This window comes from Coturnix japonica, chromosome 2 (genome assembly GCF_054131305.1).
Source record: "Coturnix japonica strain WE chromosome 2, WE-NBRP24, whole genome shotgun sequence".
In the NCBI taxonomy this organism is placed as follows: Eukaryota; Metazoa; Chordata; class Aves; order Galliformes; family Phasianidae; genus Coturnix; species Coturnix japonica.
Genome location: NC_140664.1, coordinates 7,976,896 through 7,997,349, shown reverse-complemented (window position 1 = coordinate 7,997,349; position 20,454 = coordinate 7,976,896). Strand labels below are relative to the sequence as shown.

The following is a 20,454-nucleotide window of genomic DNA, read 5'->3' as shown; positions in this document are numbered from 1 at the left end:
AAAAGGTGTAATTTGCTGTGCTTGGATCAACTCAGTTGATGTGTCTTAGACTCTGATGTGATGCTAGAATGGATCTGAACAATCTGGGAATATATGCATGGGCCTGCATGGAAAATTTTAGGATAGTGGACCATGGGGTAATAAGGTCCAGGAGCTTCTGTCTTCTACAGCTAAGCTGAGCACATCTAGGTGCAGCAGCAGGCCTGAACTGTCAAGCTTTTTTTTTTGGTGCATTTTCATTGAATCATAGAATAGCTTGTGTTGGAAGGGACCTAAAAGATCATATAGTTCCAAATACCTGCCATGGACAAGGTTGCCAACCACTAGATCAGGCACTAGGTCAGGGCTCTGTCCAACCTGGTCTTGAACACCTTCAAACAGAGGACATCCACAGACTTCAGTTTTATTGAAAAATATGTAGTGCTACTGAGTGTTGTCTGTAAAAGACTCTTTTCCCTCCATTTTTAAACTCTCACTATGAACTATGCTATAGAAAAGACAGAGAACAGATATAGGAGCAAATGGAAATATACCGGACAAAAGCCACGAAAGCATACAGCATTGCAGACCACAGAATTAATATTTTATCTCACAGAGTTCAGCAAGGACAAACACTTTCCTTTGTGAAACCTGTGGGTGTTGTTTTACTATTAGTCATGGTGAATGCCTCAGTGTGGTGAGCTGGAAGTCAGAATGACATCAAAAGTACAAAGAGTGCTGTGGGAAAAAGTTGACTCAGTCCTTTGCATTGCAGAGTACACCACACACAAATAATAAAGGATTAAGTTCCTTCTGCCACTTTGCTACTGCGGAGATGTATAATGCAACATTCATTCTGAATTGACACTGGTGTGACTAGGTAGGACTAATTCCTTTGAAGGCAGTGGTTTATTCTGGATTAACATTATGTCCTGATATATGCAGTGGGCCAAATTCTCCTTGCCTGAAAATACAAGACATGCTTTTGTTTTTACTGCTTGTGTAAGCGTGAGAAATAGAAGCTATATTGTTTGTGGGATATTAAATAAATGATACAAGACAAAGCAAACACTGTCTCTGATCTTTAATAATGAGATCTGCTGAAACCAATGAGAGCTTCAGCAGAATATTAAAACTTGTTGGACAGAAACTAACAGGAGATGCCTCCCAGTGAATACAAGGTTTGATCCAATGTTTGGCTATGAATGTTGCCCTCAGTATTGTAGTTCAAACTTTGTTTTTAAACACCCACTCAGGAACAAGGTCAGTCTTAATCTGCTCACAAGAGAGTTTACTGGTTTCAAAGGAGTATTTACTCAGGCAAAGCAGTGTTTGATGTGGGTGAGCATTTAGCTCATGTATCTTCTATATAGACCAGTGCAGTAGCAGACATGATACAAAAACATTGCTCTCCTAGGAGTGCTAAAAAAAAAAATTGCTTGTAGCCTTGGTCATGCAGGGTAGGAACATCAAAGCTGATAGTGCCATGTTTCATGGCATAAAAATCACTGCAGCAACTGAGTTAAGAATTAGCTGAAAAGCATAATTTTTACTGAAATTTCAGGAAGATAACATGTTCAAAAGGGAAAACAGACATAATTTGTTTTAGAATGTGTTCACCTCAACTGATATCTTTTGAAAAGCAGAGAATGCTATAAGTCAAATCCATAAAAATACTCAAAGAGAAAGGATGGAGCAGTGTATGGGTTAGATTTTTTGGTTTTTAATTATTGGGAAAAGCCTGACCTGCTTGATGGAGATAAGCCTACTGGCGATGATGTGTTTTTAAGTAGTTTTTTCCAACTATCTTGGTATGTCAACTATCCAAACACAAGTGAAACAAAGTATGTAGATATCCTAGAGGGGAATCATTAATGTCTCCTTCTTGTAACAATATGATCTTTTCTTTTTCCCCCCAAGAAGTATAAAAACAATTCTTAGAGTGTAAACCAATTAGCAGTACAATGTCCAGGTAGTTCCTTCCCAAGGGACATACAAATGTTTCAAGCTGCGAAAAAATACAATTTCTCATCCTAAAGAAAAATATGATCAGGCCCACTCAGCCCCCACTGATAAAATTATTTTCTCTTTATGTACTGTAGTGCTGAAAGCAATTAAAATTACTCATAGACAGCACTACAAACATGTTAAAAGTTGATTTTAAGTGGCCATCTGATTCATCTTAAAGACTCTGCACAATAACATATACATATGTTATGTTCAAAACCTCTCTTCAAAATGATGATAACAATTGAAAACTATACCAGGATGACCTACCTCTACCCTATCACCCCATTTTCACTGAAATAAACAAGAATATCTGTATTCCTCATGTGTATTTTATGCCATTCTTTACACTGAGCTGAAAATCCAACATGAATTTGGAAACATTCATCATTTATTAGAGATTCCTATATCAGGTAGGATTAGGAATAGCAGACTAAAAATATTTTATTAAAGGTTTCTTTATAGTTGCTCTGAACTGCTGATACAGATTTTGTACCCTGGAAATAAAGGCATTTTGCTGAATGAGTGTATCGCCCTTCACAGTATGAAAAAACCCAAACCACAATTATCTTGGCAAGGTCGGAGTTTATTGCCCTTGAAGAGAACATAATCCAACATGTTCCCTGAATTACAATTGTCTGCTGCTCAGAACACTTTTCTTTATTGAAGAAGGAAGAGAGCATTTTGTGTAAAAAGTAAACGCTGAGTTGTCTGCTTTCTGACAGGGATGGGGTGCTCAGCTCTAGGAGAAATGCAATGCTACTCCAATAGCATAACACAGCCTCTAGTCAAATGGACCCATCTAGAGTGTCAGAGAAACTTTGAAAGAGACATATTATTCTATGATGTCCAGCATGAATTTGGATGTAAAAAATAGCTAGGACCCTTCCAAATCCTAATAATGCTCCAGCTACTCAGCAGGCATGAAGTAATTACTGTGCTTATTTATGGCACTGCATGCCTATATCGTTCCATTATTTTCATGTGCATCATATATCTGCAAATAGTTGTGAAGTCAGCTGCAGTCCCAATATTTTCAGAGACTACATCTTTAAACATCTGGAGGTGCTTATGTACTTTGCCTAGAGCAGGAACATCCAGGAGAATTTCTAATCTTTGTAATTAAATTGCATATGTCCCTCAAATGTTTGTAATGAACAGAATAAACAAAATGATGATTATCTGATTATGTACTAATATGTAGCTATAAATAAAACTAATCTGAACAGGTATGTGACGTGAGGAAAACTGTAGGTCAATTACAATAAGATGCTGATGACCTAAAATGTATTTTTGGCTGCAAGAATATCTTCTCATTCTGTAGATTCATTCATTGATGTTGCTTTTCTTTCAATCGGACTTTATTGACAATATAGTCCTTTTAGCAGCCATTAGCTTCTTGGGAAAGATTATCAGACTCTATCATTTTCTTGCATCATCAGCAGTATTATTAGCTAGTTTTGGATTAATAGTTGATTAACTATGTTCTTGGGAAACCACAGATATGAATAATGACACTGCGCAATTCTGGGGTTGTTCAGACTAATCTGTCAGCTGCAGTGAAGGGACCATCAGAAATACAAAATTGTTTGCCTCCTCAGGAAATGGAAAGTGAGAACACTTGAACTCAGACAATTATGAGCCAGTATCATTTAATTATAGAAATTAGGGCACAAGGGGACATTGACAGGTCATTTAAGTAATGCTCCAGATCCTGAATATCACCTAAATAACTCCTACTACAATTCTTCCCTAAAGTAATTAATCATACTTCAAGATGAAGCCTCCAGGGAAAATCCTAGTTACCTACTTATCTATCCACAAGATTTCTCCTGCTATCTAATGTAAATATTCTTTGCAGGAACTTCCATCTCTTCTGCTAGCTATAGGAGAAACAGAGAACAATGTTTTCCTCTATGCAGCAATTCCTTCCATATTTGAAAGCTGTCACAGTTTCCCTTCAGCTTTCTCTTCTCTAGAGCAGTTCTTTATTCTGAAATCAATATGGATACCAATCATCTGTGTTTTGCTGGGGGAAGTTCAGTTTATATCTTTTTAAAAGCAGGATAGTATCAGTTGGTCTAATATGGTCTTTGCATTGGTAGATTGCCTAAGGATCATATGCCTGCCTTTAGAGCACTTTGGTAGCTAATTTTGCTGAGACAGTGAGATCTCACTGCAGTGAGACCACAGTACATGGACAGGCATCTCAGATTTCTCTAACATTTATGTAACAATTCAACAAGAGAGAGAAACGGAATGGTTGGTTTGATGAAAGTGTCCTTTTTTTAATGGCCATAAAATACATGTGCATACTAATATTCTTCAGTCTCTCCTTCCTGCAATATTACTCATGCCATAAAAGTCTAGTGGGTGGGGGCAAAATCATTCTCACAAAGAAGCACTGAGTGTGCATGTACCTGACGTTTGCTATAATCTTGTGCTCCTGGGCTGCTTGATATCACCAGGTGGGGATGGTAATAAACCCACAGATCATCTTCCATGAAGAAGTGTTGTGCCATGCCAGATGGTAACCCTGATAAAAGTCTGCAGTTACGTCACAGTGCAGGATTTGAGGCTGGAATGGACCAAAGTGGGTGCAGAAGTCATTGCATATGTCCTAAAACAGACCTCACACTGTGAGCACAGGAGCTGTGCTGCTTCGGGCTGGATTCAGAGATGTTGATTCTGGCCTCCAGATCCTTGTAAGATCAATCACTAACATTAGCTGTCCATTTTTGCCAGCAATGAACAAGAGGCTGCAAGCCATGTTCATAAAGATCTGCATCAATGGATCTTCATGCATGTTCTGCAAGTACTGATTGTCAGTAGGTGCCATCTCACAGAAGAGGACAATGACACCCCTTGCTTCATCCACACTTCCATGCCAGATGACATTTTGTCATACTGTTTGTCTACTGCCATCTATCACGTGGCAACAAAATGTCATGAAATAATGGTGGGAAGATTCAGCCTCTGCTGCCGTACCACTAACATTTGCTTCTGACATCACAGACCAACATAAAAAATTAGTAGGCATACCTTTTGGAGCAGCCAGCCCTTAAAGACTTACAGAATAAATGAGGCTGGATGGCAATCCTGGTGGTCATATGGTCAAATATTCATGTTCAAAATAGGTTCATCTGGAGCTGATTGCCTAAAGGTTTGTCCACTCGGATTTTGACTGTCTCCAGAAACAAAGACTTCAAAACATCTCTGGGTAATATGTTTTGGTGTTTGTTCACCCTTACAGTAAGCACATATAAACAAACAAACAAAAAACACACAACACCTGTTGTTTTCTGTTTGCTTATTTGATTCAGTGCTTAATGGAACTTATCGTTTGTACCCATTACTTTCATGTCCTGACACTGGGCTCCACAGAAAAGAGCCTGGCTCTATCCTCACTGAACTCTCCCTTCAGATATTTATAGATATTGATGAGATTCACCCTAAAATTTATCTTCCTTAGTCCGAACTGTCCTCATCTGTTACACATCCCAGTTCCTTAAACATCTTAGAATAATCAAATCATAGAATCATATAATAATCAAATCATTTAGGTTGGAAAAGACCTTTAAGATCACCAAAGCCAGTCACCAGCTAACACTGCCTTGCCCATCACTAAATCACTACCCTTATTGACATATCGATGTGTCTCTTACATACCTTCAGGTTGTAAGACTCTACTTGTAGAAATCTCTATAATTTTATTTTATTTTATTTTATTTTGAGATTTTTAGAATTTTCACTATGTGGTAAAAGGTTCTAAGTTCTAGCCAGTGAACTTGGAAGTTCTTCTCAAATCTGTCACTGCTGAATATTAGCCAAAAGAAAACAGTTTGATTTCCAGATTATAGTTTGAGTTTTAAATGATAGTAATTATTTCCATTTCTAAATTGCTCTTATAAACTCACTTTAAGCATGCACTAACTTTAAGGACATAGTAAACAACATTTTGACTTACAAATGTAATTACTGAACCTGAAAGCAGAATTAAAAAAAAAAAAAAAAAAAAAAAAAGCAGAAGAAAAAAAAAAAGAAGAAAAAAAGCAGTAAGAAATTCCATATTATTGACCTTGCTGAGTATTTGTCTAAAATTATCTAATGTGAACATGTGCAAGGCTATGAAGTGGTTTGAAACTTCAGAAATTTAAATACAGCATAATATCATTTTTTTATTAGATGGATTGGTTAACTTGGTTTTGAAAAATCAACTACATCAAATTTAATTACAACATTCTTGTGTTACAAACGCAAAAGTAGTTGCAAATAATTATTGTATGCCATCAAAAGAGGTCTTTGAGGGATGACAGCTGAATATAGTATTCATAAATTCAATAAGGAAGTTTGGGTGTTCTGGTGCCTTAAAAAACTATCTGGACAGCAAAATCTTTGTTAGTTGTTTGAAGAGGAGATAACAGCTACCTTAACAATTCCTATACTGTGTTTCTAGGCCTCGGGCCATCAAACAACTTAACTTTAAAATAACAGGCATAATGTCAAGTTACATTATGTTAACCACTGTTCCCCCTTTCTGATATTGAGGTACTTTACTATAGAGAAATAGCAAAAAGTGGCTGTTGTCAGATACTGTAGATAAATATGCCTTTCAAATAAGAGTACATTCCTACAGGAATGAAAGTGATTAGCCATTGGAAAAATCAGTTCTAAGCATGTACTGTTGCTGAGATTGTAAGAGATTATTACAGACCTTATTGTCCTTTGCTGTCACACAGGGAATGGGAACAGCTTATCTGTTCTCCCATTTCTTGTAGCCTCTCAGGTGACTAATGAAACAGTAAGGTAATTTTATTAACATAATGAAATATAGATAGCAAATTCTTCTCTTCCTAATATTGCAAAAAAAAAAAAAAAAAAAAGCTGCTATTACCCTAGGGATTGGAGAGAACAAGGGAACTATCGCAGCATCAGTAGAAGTGGCATTAAGCAACATGCTGGAAATGCCATTTTTTAATAGAAATATATTTGGGCAAGATTTAGATGACCTATGTTTTGCCTAAGTCTCAACAAGCACTTCATGCCAGACCTCGGAAGACTCTGTCATAAAGTTCTCCCTCCATTTTTTGGGCAACAAAGAGTTCAGCCAGAGACCTACAAGCTCTAACCAATATCACACATTGCCCAAGAAGGGGAGAATTACTTCCCTCCAAGAGCTAACAGTATTTGCACAAGGACCAAAATGTGATCAATTGTTTTCCCTCAGTTCTGTGTGAGGGTGTTTGAGTCTGTGGATTCCAGTCTTGTAAAGTTTCCTATAACAGTAACAAAATAATCCATGTGAGAATGTGCTCCATTCTAATTATTGACACTGATCCAATCCTTGGATGTGAAAGCAAGAAACATGGAGTCACAGAAAGGACATCTGTGGTGGAAGCTGAGTCCATACCCCAGTCATAACTGGGCATTCACAGCCCTGAATAAACAATATGCTATCTTTTGTATGGACTAATGTAAGGAGACCATGGAATCACTTATATTTGGTAGAAGAGATATAAAATGAGGCCTTTTTAAAAAGAACAAAGTTATGGGCAACAGTTCTCATGACATTCAATTTTCATTTTTATTTTTATTTTTATTTTTTAACAGCATAGAGGGTGATGGGTATGTTTTGAACAAAAATCACAAAGCAGTTGAGCGTGATACTCATAGAAACTGAGAAAGGCACATTTTCAAATCAACCAAAGCACAGAAACATAAAGTGATGTGTGGGGGTCAGCAAAGGCCACTGATAAATTTAGTGATAAAATGAGAATGATCCTCATTCTCAGCTCCTAGCTGAAATCAGTGGTGAATAGAATTCCTTTGTGTAAAATATGAAAATGGCACATTAAATTCAAACCACACTGAGCACATGGTACCATTTCCATGTCAATTGTAACTCTATCTAGTATGTGTAGGAAAAATATAAATAAAAATAAATATTAGAGATATTTCCATACATGAAAGAGAATCATAGGATAAAAGAATGTGCATATCTAGACCTTGTTCTGTTAAGTAACTGTTGTAAGATTGAGTTCACTTATTCTAGTAAGTTCCTTACTTCAGTCATAAAACACCTGGTGTATAGTACAATACCATGTAGCTTTTATGTGCTGATCAATTATTCTGTTAATTATTATTTCTCATTTGCATTCTGATGATACCTCCAGATTTAGAGGTAGTTTCAGTATTTAGATTCAGTGCAAGGCTGGATGTAGCTTTACACAGCTTGGTCTAGTGGTTGGCTGCCCTGCCAAGGCCAGAGGGTTGAAACTAGATGATCTTTGAGGTCCTTTCAACCCAGGCCATTATACATTTCTGTCATTCCATTCTATGATCTAGACATGAGGATTCTACTGTGGTAGATGTAAGGCAAGCATCACAGAACAGATAGCACCATTCCTGTGTAGCTCTCAGGTAAATAGAGCAGCAGAGTCTGAACAAAGCAGAAATAATAAAATGCCTGGAGATCAGATCCTCCAAAGAAATAAACAGTTTCTTCCTAATTAGAACTCTGCCTCTGTTGAAAGCTTCCACCGATTTAATTAAGGACATATTTCTGCATTTTCTTTTTAGATAGAAATAAAAGTGAAGAGATCAGAAGTAAAGCCAAAACTGAGATGTTCGAGTTAAAATTGAAAACCACAATGAGCATTCAACTCATTCAAATATTCTTTCATTCATACCAGGTGCAACTCTTTTTTCTATTAAGGTTAAGAGCATCTTATAAAATGATACCACAACATTAAACTAATTAGGAGAAGTAAAATTATTTGCTAGCGTGGTGGGAAAAAATTTGCTTGGGTTCATTTTGTTTACACTGATATGCTTCAGTCACTTCTCAGGCTGCAGCAATGGTTAATTAATGAACTTGGCAGCTTTCCTCTCTCTTCTAAGACTACATGTATGAAAGCTTGCAGCAGCAGAAGCAGACAAATGAAGTAGCAACACTTCTTAAAATAGTTCCATATAAGCCAAACCCACATGCTGAAATATTTACTCTGTCAGCCAATAGCTGCCTGGCTTTGCACTTCACCCTGTGTACATTTCCTGATAGTCTTCGTTCTAGGTTAGGCAGTACCACCTATATCTCTGTCTGCAGATGAGTGTGTTTGGAGACATAAGGGTGACAGAACTCCAAGAGATTCCTGGAGGACCTGGATGTCCATGTTGGTGTTTTCCCTCAAAAAACAAAACGCAGATTCAGAGCAATGTTTTCCCTAAACAGGGTTCTGAGAAATGATCTTAGTTTACCAAAAGTTTCTGATTTCTAGTGTCTTCTAATGTCTATATTGCACTCTGTGGGCATTAAATCAAGCTGATCAGTCTCTGAGTCAGTCAGGCCCTAATAATATCTCTTAGTAAGACTCTTAGTTCTAAGAAATGCTGTGTAAGAGCTCAGTACCTTTAGAGATTGATCCCTTCTAGCTACTCGGATCTCTTTTATCCCTGGTTTGAATGAGTGAGGCTAACACCAGAATGCTCAAAATTCACTGCACCAATAACAACAATTTGCATTCATGTCCCTTCTTGGACCAGATTGCTACTCCACAGTCTCCTGTGCTGGGGTTGGGTACAAATTGCACTGAACCAAGAATAGAACAAATGAAACAGGTTTTTTCTGATAGAGAGGTTAGAGACCAAAAAAAAAAAACAAAAAAAAACTCAGATTCCACAATGGGAGATCATATTGTACGCCAAATTTGCAAATCTATGACTGCAAGAGTTTAAACCAGAAACGTATGCTGAGTTTAAAGAATTTAATGTCTGAGATTAAGTATTAGATAACCAGCCCTCCTCCCTCCCTTTCCTTTCCTTTCCTTTCCTTTCCTTTCCTTTCCTTTCCTTTCCTTTCCTTTCCTTTCCTTTCCTTTCCTTTCCTTTCCTTTCCTTTCCTTTCCTTTCCTTTCCTTTCCTTTCCTTTCCTTTCCTTTCCTTTCCTTTCCTTTCCTTTCCTTTCCTTTCCTTTCCTTCTTTCTTTCTTTTTTTTTTTTTTCTTTTCCCTTTTTCGCTTTTTTTGCCCACTGAATCTTAGCTTTCCTCTTCCCAGAAGAACAGCTTTCCAAAGAGTGGGGGAAAAATTGCTTTGGTAACTCTCTAGTGATGTAAGGAGAGGTGGATTTGAATTCCCTCTGGTGAAAGGGATTTAAACTTTGGTCTTCCATATCATGGGAACTGCATTTGTTCCATTGAAAAAGAATGCAAAGCCCTTCTTATCTAAGACATAAGGCAAGCACTTACAGCCATTAAATGTGTTTCCAATGAAATAGTGTTTGGCTTTGCTGAAAAGTAGCTTTAACACTGAGACACCCTAAAACTGGATACTCAGAATAAGAAGTGTTGATAAGTGCAAGAACATTGTGCTTAAAGAAATATGATGTTAGCAGGGTGCCTAGTAACACCCCAGGGATGGGGTGCCAGGCACCAGCTTTGTCAGGGTTTTCAGGTTTGGAGTTTTCATTATCTTAAGCATCATTTCAAAACCATAATTCTTTTCTGTTTACTAAAATTCAACATTTATATGGAGTACTCTAACCTTTGTCATGCTAAGATGTTCTGAATGTAAGGAAAATGGAGGAAAGGATTCTCACATTCCCCACTTTTTCTCCCCTTTAGAAATTGAAGAATCCAATAAATAGTTCTCATTTTGCCCCCTTCTATTTCCTGTTCACATCAAGTCATTGACAGTATTGAGAGGATGAGCAGAGATGTTTATCCCCTAGAGACTTCTGTACAGGCTAATAAGGATCATTCCAGCATTATCTGTTGGTAAGTGTCAGCTGTAACTGCTCTGCTCCACTACATGATTATTTTGCATTAGATGCCTCTTTTCCTAGACCATGAGAAACAACAAGCAAATAATGAACAAAATCTTAAAAATAATCCATCAGTGTTCTGAAAGGAGAAAAAATGTCACATAAAATCCAGCAAAGTAACTAACTAAACTGTAGGCTGAAATTCACTGATAAAAGCAGGTTTCATTCATGTTTCTGCCTGAGATCCTCCATTTTGGAGAAAACTCTCTGAAGGCAATTAATCATCAAATTGTAAATATAACTAATGCATTTGCCCTGCTTAGCACAACAATGATACTGCTGCTTCAGAGAAACGTGTGTCCAATTCTAATCTAATTATACTGTGACCCACTGATACTGGTAAGATGATGTTACGGGATATAAAAGGAAACCAGATCATAATCCAGTCTAAAATCATACAGTCAGGTTATAAGTCACCCACAGCTGACTATAGCAGAAAAATGAATTGAAGAGGGGAAAAAGGAGAGGAGAGGAGAGGAGAGGAGAGGAGAGGAGAGGAGAGGAGAGGAGAGGAGAGGAGAGGAGAGGAGAGGAGAGGAGAGGAGAGGAGAGGAGAGGAGAGGAGAGGAGAGGAGAGGAGAGGAGAGGAGAGGAGAGGAGAGGAGAGGAGAGGAGAGGAGAGGAGAGGAGAGGAGAGGAGAGGAGAGGAGAGGAGAGGAGAGGAGAGGAGCTCCTGGATGTGGTGCTCAGGGACATGATTTAGCCAAGGGTTATTAGAGTTAGGGTAGTATGGTCAGGTTGTGGTTGGATTTGACGATCTGTAAGTTCTTTTCCAACCTGAGCAATTCTATGATTCTATGGTTCTATGAATTACACAAATCACTTACTGAATTAGGCTTACTGACTACCGAGGAATTCAGTCACATGAATGAAGGGTGCTTGGGCAGAGAATTAAAATCCAGTGTATGTTTGTAGCTTACATAATTCCAAGCCTGTCAAAACTCATGTCTATATTATCATCTGCCTACATTATATAACACTAAGAAGCTTTGAGCTGCTTATTCTTCCCCATATGTCTGGTATACACGTATATATTCTTAGAAATTATAGATCTTATATCATATTATCATCAAGAAAATAGCACGAATGAACACAATGGAAATTAAACTTTCTTCTGAGAGAATGGTCAAAGTAAATACCATCCTCAGCTAAGTATCTAATCAGAAACATAGATCCATGCACTTGTTTACAGTAAGATTTGTATTTCTAATTTCTTTCCTCACAGAATTGCCTTTATCATAATCATGGCATCAGGACCTTTTTTTCCAGGTTCTCTGAGAAGTGTCCCATTGCTAAGCACTTTGGACTGGAGTCACCTGGATTTCAGGGTACTCACATCTCCCCCAAAACATGAAACATCTGGCAAAATAGAAACTAGTGAATATGTTTACTGTTTGAAAAAAATGAATGAATAAATACATAATCTAATTTTAAGAAAGTCATTGTATTCCACCTATACCTAGAATGCTGGTTCAAATCCATTTCAGAAACACAAGAAAAATCAGATATTATCTTATGTATCACTGCAAGAGAAAATGGTGTACTTGGGCAATATTTGCATTCATGATCATGCAAACTTTGTTAATTTCAACAAAAAACTGGTCAGGTAGTACTGTGTGCTTGCATTCAGCATAACAAATGATTTAAATTGCTTGTGAATGTATTTATCACTGCAAATTAATGTTAATTAAAAGATTAAGGGAAAACGGATCTAAGCACTTTATTTTGCTTTTGTATGTACTCTTGCAACTTTATCAGTTTAGATAGATTTGTAACAAATTTATAACAACATTTACTGAGAAGAGGATCTGCACAATTTTCCCCATGGATACTATGGAGTGCAGTAATAAATTGACTTCAGGGTAGAGGAGACTTTGTGTTCAGTACTGAGTTTGGTGTTCTCTGCATGAAGTCCTGGTCTTGTCATATCCAATGGAAAAGGCACTATTTGGACCACGATCAGAATTCTACCCTCTGTTTTGTCTTTTGTTGTACGCTTTAATTTCTGCATCTTTTGTGCTGCAAATAGCTGTCTCCATCCTGAAGCACAGCAAGATGGTCACAGGTATTGCTACATAATCTAATAGGTTAGTTAGACTTCTCTGAGGGGAAGGGGCAATGCTTTACTTGGAAAAATAAGCCCTGTGATAAAAGTGAGTACTCTACCTGCAAGACGAAGAAATCTGTGTTGTACCAAATACTGGCTATATAGCCTTGATGACAGAGACGTTTAAACAGTCAGACGTTTAAAGAGTAAAGTAATAGTTACAAGCCCTTCACCATCAGTAAAAAGCCCTCAAAACCCGACACTTGAAAGTGCACCACAGTTCCCTAAAACAAACAAGCAAAATGCTGAAATGCCATAAGGAAACTAAGCAGGACAGTGCACTTCTAGGGGCAGCTCCCTCTCACTTGTCTCGCAAAGCTCCTCCCGCGCAGGAGGGCGCAAAGTGCGCGCGGTTCTCTGCGCGGGGTCCGGCGAGGTAGCGGCAGTCAGAGCCGCTGGAGGGAGCCCCCGGGCCGCGCTTCAGCACTACGCTGGTGAACAGCGCCCGCGAAGCCGCTCTCCGCGTATCTCCCGCGTATCTCCCGCGTATCTACCGCGCTGGGTTTGGTGGGAAGGAGCGCATTCCCACCCAGCATCTGTGGAGGAGATGGGGAATATGCCTAGGGGTAAAGAAGGATCCAGCCTCTCCTATAGTGTGTAATTAGGTGACATTAAGTGGGCTCTGAGAAGGCAGGAGCCGTTGTGAATCAACACCAACGTATGGCAATCTATGTGGATCCTTTTAAGGAGATTTATATATTTGGTTCATGAAGGCAATCAACTGGCTGATAACCTCGCATTGTACACCACTCGGAGGTGGTTCGTTCACACAGCTGGCAAGGTATTATGCTGCAAAAATGAAGATATTTGTATATCGTCCAGGAAATGTCTTTGTTAGAAGTGTCTGTGAGATATGTGTGTGTTCTGGGGATCAGTTAAACAGCTGTGTTACCTGTGCATAATGAGATAGCAGTGTTTGATTCACAGATTCAGGATAGGACAATAGGACTTGGAAGAAGCTAAGACATCAGCATAACTCACACAGTCTTTGATCCAGTACTAATAGCGCCAGCAGTGCATGGGAGTGGGACATGGCATACAGCTCCAGTTCATTCATCAGCACGTTACCAGGAACCAAGCAACAACTCTGCACAGTAATCATCTGACGTCGATAGAACTCATTCAGACAAAACACACAGTGTCAGATTCTCCCAACAGTGTGAGCCTGGCCACAGGGAAGTGAGGTCAAGCAGCCCTACAGCTCGCTTATGTGTTGTGGAAGGGAATAGACAGGGGTGAACAAGGATTACAGGATGGCCAGGCTCTGAGTGAGGAAGATGTGACCCAAGGACCATCATCATTAAAAATTACAGTTGCAATATCAGCCACTTCCCAGCTGTGCATCCCAGCAGTCATGTAAACAACATGCCATCAGCAATACATTCCTTTACATCCTCCCTCCTTTGGGGATTTTCTGGCAGTATCTACACCTCCTTCCCACTGATTCCCTGGAGCTAGCCAAATGAAGACCATAATCTGCTGTGAAATGTTGGTAGCACAGAGCTGTGACAGTCTGGGAAAGGATGGGGGGCAGGGGAGCAACAAGAATCCCCAGGATTAAGTTGCCCTAGAAAGGCAGCATTTTCTTACTTTTAAGGGATGTCGAAAGCTCACTCCATCCTCACTTTCAAATGGAAGAAGCTGGGTAAGTGTAAAGTCAGGTTAGTTCTGGTTTTAACTTCTCAGACACATGCCTTTTCCAGTGCCTCTCAATTGTTTACAAGAGACCCTCTAACAGCCCACCCCCCAACACACACACCATTATAATCAATTCCCTGTCCTAGACATCACTTCTAAGAACAATAAAGTTTGCTTCATGACCACAAGAAAAAACAAACTGTTGGTACCATTCAAAGACAACTTAGGAATTCACACCAAACCTCCAAGCAACATTCCATCCTCCCATTTTCTCATAGCCCAGATCAAGCAACACACATGAAAGCACAAGTCATCCCAGCAGATCCAGAGTTAAAAGGCACGAGCAAGTAAATGAGTAAGGAGCAGTGGGAGAGCTTGGTCAAGTCAGAGTTATCTTTCCCATCTCATCTCATGGACCATTGCAGGAAATAAGGGAGGGAAGTGACAAATGTCCTGTCCTTCCAACTTGCCCCAAGAAAACTGTTCCAAGGAACAACAGCAAAGTGAACATATAATGATGGGGAACGGAGTAGCCAGGAAGTGCCCCGTCACCCTCTTGGAGTGAAACCTTATTCCACTGCTTCTTTTGGAGGGAAAAGGGGAGGATAGGCAATGTGGGAGTGAGAGGGAGGGAAAGAAAGTGTAATTTTGCCTGAGGTCTTCTCCCCCAAGCACAGAACCTTTGAGCACCATGTTTAAGGGAAAAGATTCTTGGGACACCCCACACCTCCTCTCAGGGTGATGGAGAAAGAGGAGGGCTCCCACCCCTTCCTCACCACTTTACCTGGTTGAGGGAAGTCACGGCCAATCTAGGGATAACCAGCTGCATGACGAGCTGCAGGACAGAGGTGACCAGCCCAGCCAGGATGGCCCAGGTGAGTGGCAGCGGAAGCATGCTGTAGGTTGCGAAAAGTGTGAAGAGCACATAGCCAATGCCATCCCCAAGGAGGCCACAGCCCAGGCCGGCCGCCAGGATCTGCGTGGCCATGGCCACCCAAGTGACCACACCGCTGTACTGCAGGTAGGTGTATGAGGTTGTGTCCTTTCTGACCACCACTAAGGCACAGATCACCACCTCAATGCCAGTGAAGAAGCCCAAGAGAATGCCTTTAATGGGGTCCATGGGAGCAGAGGCCAAGGTCAGGTGGAGGAACAGGAGGGTCAGCTTGGTCAGCACGTCCAGGATGTTCATAACCACCTCAGATTTGCGCCGCTGGCCCAAGAAGTAGCGCTGATAAAGGCGCTCCAGGTCCCGGGACTTGAAGGAATTGCGGAGAGTGGGGAAGATCACCCCACGGTAGGTGTAGCCCCAGTTGAGGAAGAAGTCGGAGTTGCTGGGGGCACAGTCCAGGGGCAAAAAGCCCAGGTCCCCATTGCTGCTCGTCCGCTCCGGGAAGACTTTGGTGCCTCCGTTGTTGTGACGCTCGCTGCCCAAACTCCGTCCGGCTGAGTGTCTCCGGAAGTGGTGGTGGTGGTGGTGGTGCGGGTGGTGGTTGGGGCAGCAGGTCTCCTCCGAGCTGAAGCCCTTGCCCCCAACGCTGCTGCTGCCGCCGCTGCTGCTGCTATGCTCCTGGATGAAGCGCTGCTCGGTGATGTGGCGCACGGCCGTCTGCCACAGCAGGCGCTGGGGTCTGCTGCTGCCGGGAGGGGTCCTATTGATGGTGTAAAGTTCATCGCTGTCGCTCAGGCACCGCACCTCCGAGAGCTCCATGGCGGTGACTGGCGGGGGGCAGAGCACCGGTGGCGGGGCGAGGCGGGGAGTAGGGGACACCGGCTTTGGCGGGGGGGATCGGAGGGAGGGATGGAGCCGAGGGAGAGGAGGGAGGGGATGGAGAAGGGCGGGTGGAGACGGCGGGGTGCTGCCGGGGGATCACATTTATAGGCAGGGCGCTGGCTCCGGCTGCTCGGCAGGCGGCGGGGCTGCTTCGCCGCTGGGGTCCTGCGTCTCAGAGCAGGCGGTCTTCGCCCCGCGTCCGCTCCCGCTTCCGCGGATCCCCGCGGAGCTTCATCCCGCGGAGTCCGGCTGCGGTGCAGCCCCGGAGCCCCGGTGGGCCAGGTGTGCGCCCTCCTCGGGGCGGTGAGCGGGGAGGGAGCGGAGCAGCGAGCCCGTAGGGGAGGAGGGAGGAGCGGAGCATCTACGGGCGCACCCCGGACGCCCGGCGAGCGATTCTTGGCCCCATCCGGAGGCTGTAGGAGTAGAGGGATGGGAAAAACCGCCTCGCAGGGAGACGTTCAAAAAGGGCAGCTCCTCTCTCCACGGATCCCGGGGCTCCGCTCCGAGCTCTGGTACCCGGGAGCTGCTGTAATCCCCGCGATTGCGGTCAAGGGAGAGGCGGTCGGGTCGCGGGCATCCTCGGTCACGGCGCCGGAGCCGCCGGCCGGGGGCTGCCCGCCCGCATCCCTCCGGCGGCGGGGCATGCCCTGCAGGGCGAGCAGACTGCCTCAGAGCGAGCCTCTGCCCGGGGGGAGCGTGGGGCTGCCATCCATCGCAGGAGATAGGGAGAAGAAAAAAGGGAAAAAGAAAAAAAAAAAAAAAAAAAAAAAAAAAAAAAGGAGGGAAAATAAAAGAGAGAAGAAAAAAAAAAAAAAAAGAAAAGGAAGAAAAGAAAAATGAGAGCAAGGAAACGAAAAACCCGCCCTAAACTCAGAGCTCTGGGAAGACCGCTGGGAGAATCCCAACTTCTCGGCAGAGCAGGGCAAGGAGGGCTTCAGGCTTCAGGGGCATTTCCCCGGCAGCAGGGAGGAGGAGGAGAAGGAGGAGGAGGAGGACGAAGGCTCAAGGGAGTGCTGTGGCTGTAGGGCGGCGGGATGAGCGGTGCTGCCCCGGGAGCCGCTAGGACCGGAGCGGCGGAACCGGCAGCCGCCGGCGGAGTGGTGCTGCTGCGGGAGGGCGGCTCGGGAGGAGGCAGAGCCCGGCGCGGTCAGCTGATGCCCTCGACGTCGGCGGGGCTGCCCGCACCCCCCCGGCCCCGTTAAAGCAGCCGCAGCCGCCGCATAGCGGATAAGGTGCGGGATGCAGAGCTGAAGGACCTCAGGGCAGGAGCTGGGCTCGTGGTAGTCACTCAGGTTTCTCAGAGTTGCACTACTTGGTGATGGTCCCGTCTGTCCCATAAAGCCTTGAATATCTGTCGATCTGTCACACTAGCGAGACCTCATGCTGGAGTCGGGCAACGCTCTGCACAGGCACACAAGTGACACTGCCTCAGGCCTTGCTTGAGTGTTACCATTCTTGCCCAGGGTTGGAGGAAACTTGGGAGTTCACCCCTCTGCCTCGGTGAGCTCAGCCCCTCCAAGAAAGGTGCTCTCACTGCCAGGGCTGTGGCTGTGAGCAGTCTGGGTTCAGGGAGTGTGCTCACGTGTCTGACAGCACCTATTCTCAGCATTTATATTCAAGCTACCACGTAGAGAATGGAAACCATCCCGTGCTTGGAGGCTGTGGTCAGCCTCTCCTTACTCCATTGTGTTGGTGGATGATACTGTCCTGCTCCCTTCTCGGCTCTGACTGTATGCACAAATCCGAATGTGGCACATTCTGGAGAAGTGAGGTGGGGAATTAGTCTTTACCTTTCCCATATCTCCTGTACTTAGAATGAGTCTCAAGCTCAGAAGCAGTTGGAGCCTGACCTGAGAAAAAGGCAGTTTTGGAGCTGCAATCCTACTGGTAGAAACAACTGAAACAAAAATAGTCTACAAAAGAGACTGCTGCAAATACAGGAAAAACCATTCTCTTTATATTTCAAAAGACAGAAATTATTTCTGCTTGAATTCCACCATATAAACATGCAGTAGTGAGGGTTTCTGTGGACAGGCAGAATCTGGAAGTCCGGAGTAGCACTTCAGAAATGAGATCTAAGATTAATTTCTCCTCCAGATTTATATATTTTAAGTTACTTGCTGTGAGAAGCTTCAAATGTGGCATGGTGAGTTTGGATTGCTTTATGCTGGATGCCATGCGCACTGCAGATCCCTTTATTTGTGACACTGCCAAGTTGTTTAAGTCTATTAAGCAGACAGGGGAGGGAGCAATGCTGCTCTGCTTGGGGCCCAGGGTTTTGCTGAGAGTCCAGGTGTGCAACCAGTCCATGTAGTGCTCCCTGACTCCCCGCAAATAACCTTCCCACTATCATTTAACTCATCTTTATTTATTATTACCCTAAGGAAGACATGGAGATTTAGGAAGGATTTTACTGATTGTTTCTGTATTTGCACTACAATGGATGTGGGGACTCCAGCCAAGTCTGCGTCCCATGCGTGAGGCAGGTTTTGCACAGATATAAGCAGAGGAAATTCTTGTTTTAGAGAGCTCAGATAAGGAGTGAGTGGTGGTTTTGTGAACAGAAACAGGTCTTTCCTGTGGGTCAGCATGCCCCTCTGGCATGCTGCTAGCCTGGAATGGGTTAATATTAGTCTAGCAGTAATGAAAGAGACACAAATTCCTGCTCATAGACAAATCCCAGAGAAATTACAGCACCACTTGGAAATGAAAATGTGACTTTAACTGGGGAAGCCATAACATAGTAAAAGAAATTTTAATTATTAGTGATATTACCACAGAGGACAGCAAAATAATCTTGCTCCTTCCAATTGCTCAGCAGAAATAATGCTGGGTCAAAGGAAAAGGGGACAAATAGTAATGCAGCTTAAGGAGGCATCCATTCCAAAGATGTAAGATGAAGCCAGTGTTGGTAGCTCTCATCTCCCCAGTTCTGCTATAATCACTGCAGAGATTGTTGGTCCTCATGGAAGGCTGAGCTCTCCCTCCCCATCATTTCCACGATGGAGGCTCTGTACATCCCCAGGCAAGCTATTATTTCTGTGCTTCTCCATCCTTTTCATAATATCTAACCTGAATATTCTTTGCAGCATTCACTAAGTGCGTCACTTCCTGCCCTGTCCACCAAACAGGCAGAGCACATTATCCTGGCAGCAGTCTAAGCATGTTTAACGATTGCCTCTTCCATTCCTTCCTTCTCCCCTTTCTCTTTTCTTAGGCTAAACAACATCGTGCTTTTTTTTTTTTTTTTTTTTTTCCCCCCACAAAGATATATTTTCCATATTTTGCTCTTTTTAGTTTGTTTCTATACATTTCACTGAACCGCAGAATCATTTGAGTTGAAAGGGACCCTTACAGGTCACCTGACCAAACACTCTTGCAGTGAACAGGGACACCTATAGCTAGATCAGGTTTCTCAGAGCACTGTCCAGTCTGACCCTGAGTGTCTCCAAGGACACAGCCTCCATTGCCTCTCTGGATAACCTTCTCTGAGGATGTGCCTCACCACCCTTATTGTAAAAACCTTTTTCCTTATAGCCAGTCTAAATTTCCCCTTATGCTTTGAAACCAATTCCTCTTGTCCTACCAATACACAACAGACTCTGATAAAGAGTCTGTCCCCTTTTTTCTGGTTTCATGATTTCATTTTCTCCTTCCCTCTGAGAAGGCCATAACTCAACTCAGTTTTACAATGGAAAGATTAGTATGTCTTGTGAGCTGCACTCCTATTTATACACCATGTGAAATGCCTCCCATCACAGCCTTATTCATAGCTGATGTCTTGCTGAAATTCTTTGCTGTCCTCAAGGCCTGGGCAGGTGTTACTTGCTCCATATGTACGCTACAGCCTATGTGAAGTACCTTGCATTTAACCACACTGAAACTCATTGTACATCTTCAGCCTGCATGCCCAAATTGCTTAGATCACGTTGAACACTAAACCTGCCCTCCTCCATGCCAGCAGTCCGCCCCAGCTCTGCGCCATCTGTGGGCTTAGCAAGCCCACTCTCTTCAGTGGTGATGGCAAAGCGGTGCTGTACATCTAGGTAACAGACGTTGCGTGCATTTTTTGCCCATATTTCTTTACCTCAAAAGTTGCCCCCTTGGTCCAAGGCTGCCAATAGGAGATA

General features: G+C 42.7%; 1 protein-coding gene across 3 annotated transcripts in view; it reads right to left on the bottom strand.

Moving 5' to 3' along the window:
* ADCY8 (adenylate cyclase 8) overlaps positions 1-17,765 on the bottom strand; it is a 113,323-nt gene extending 95,558 nt beyond the window's left edge. For all 3 annotated transcript variants that reach the window (XM_015856336.3, XM_015856337.3, XM_085536978.1), the window contains exon 1: positions 15,335-17,765. In XM_015856336.3, coding sequence (XP_015711822.1) covers positions 15,335-16,261 — 927 coding nt within the window. In that variant the 5' untranslated portion in view covers positions 16,262-17,765. The remainder of the gene's footprint in view (positions 1-15,334) is intronic.
* Between the last annotated feature and the right edge of the window lie 2,689 nt (positions 17,766-20,454).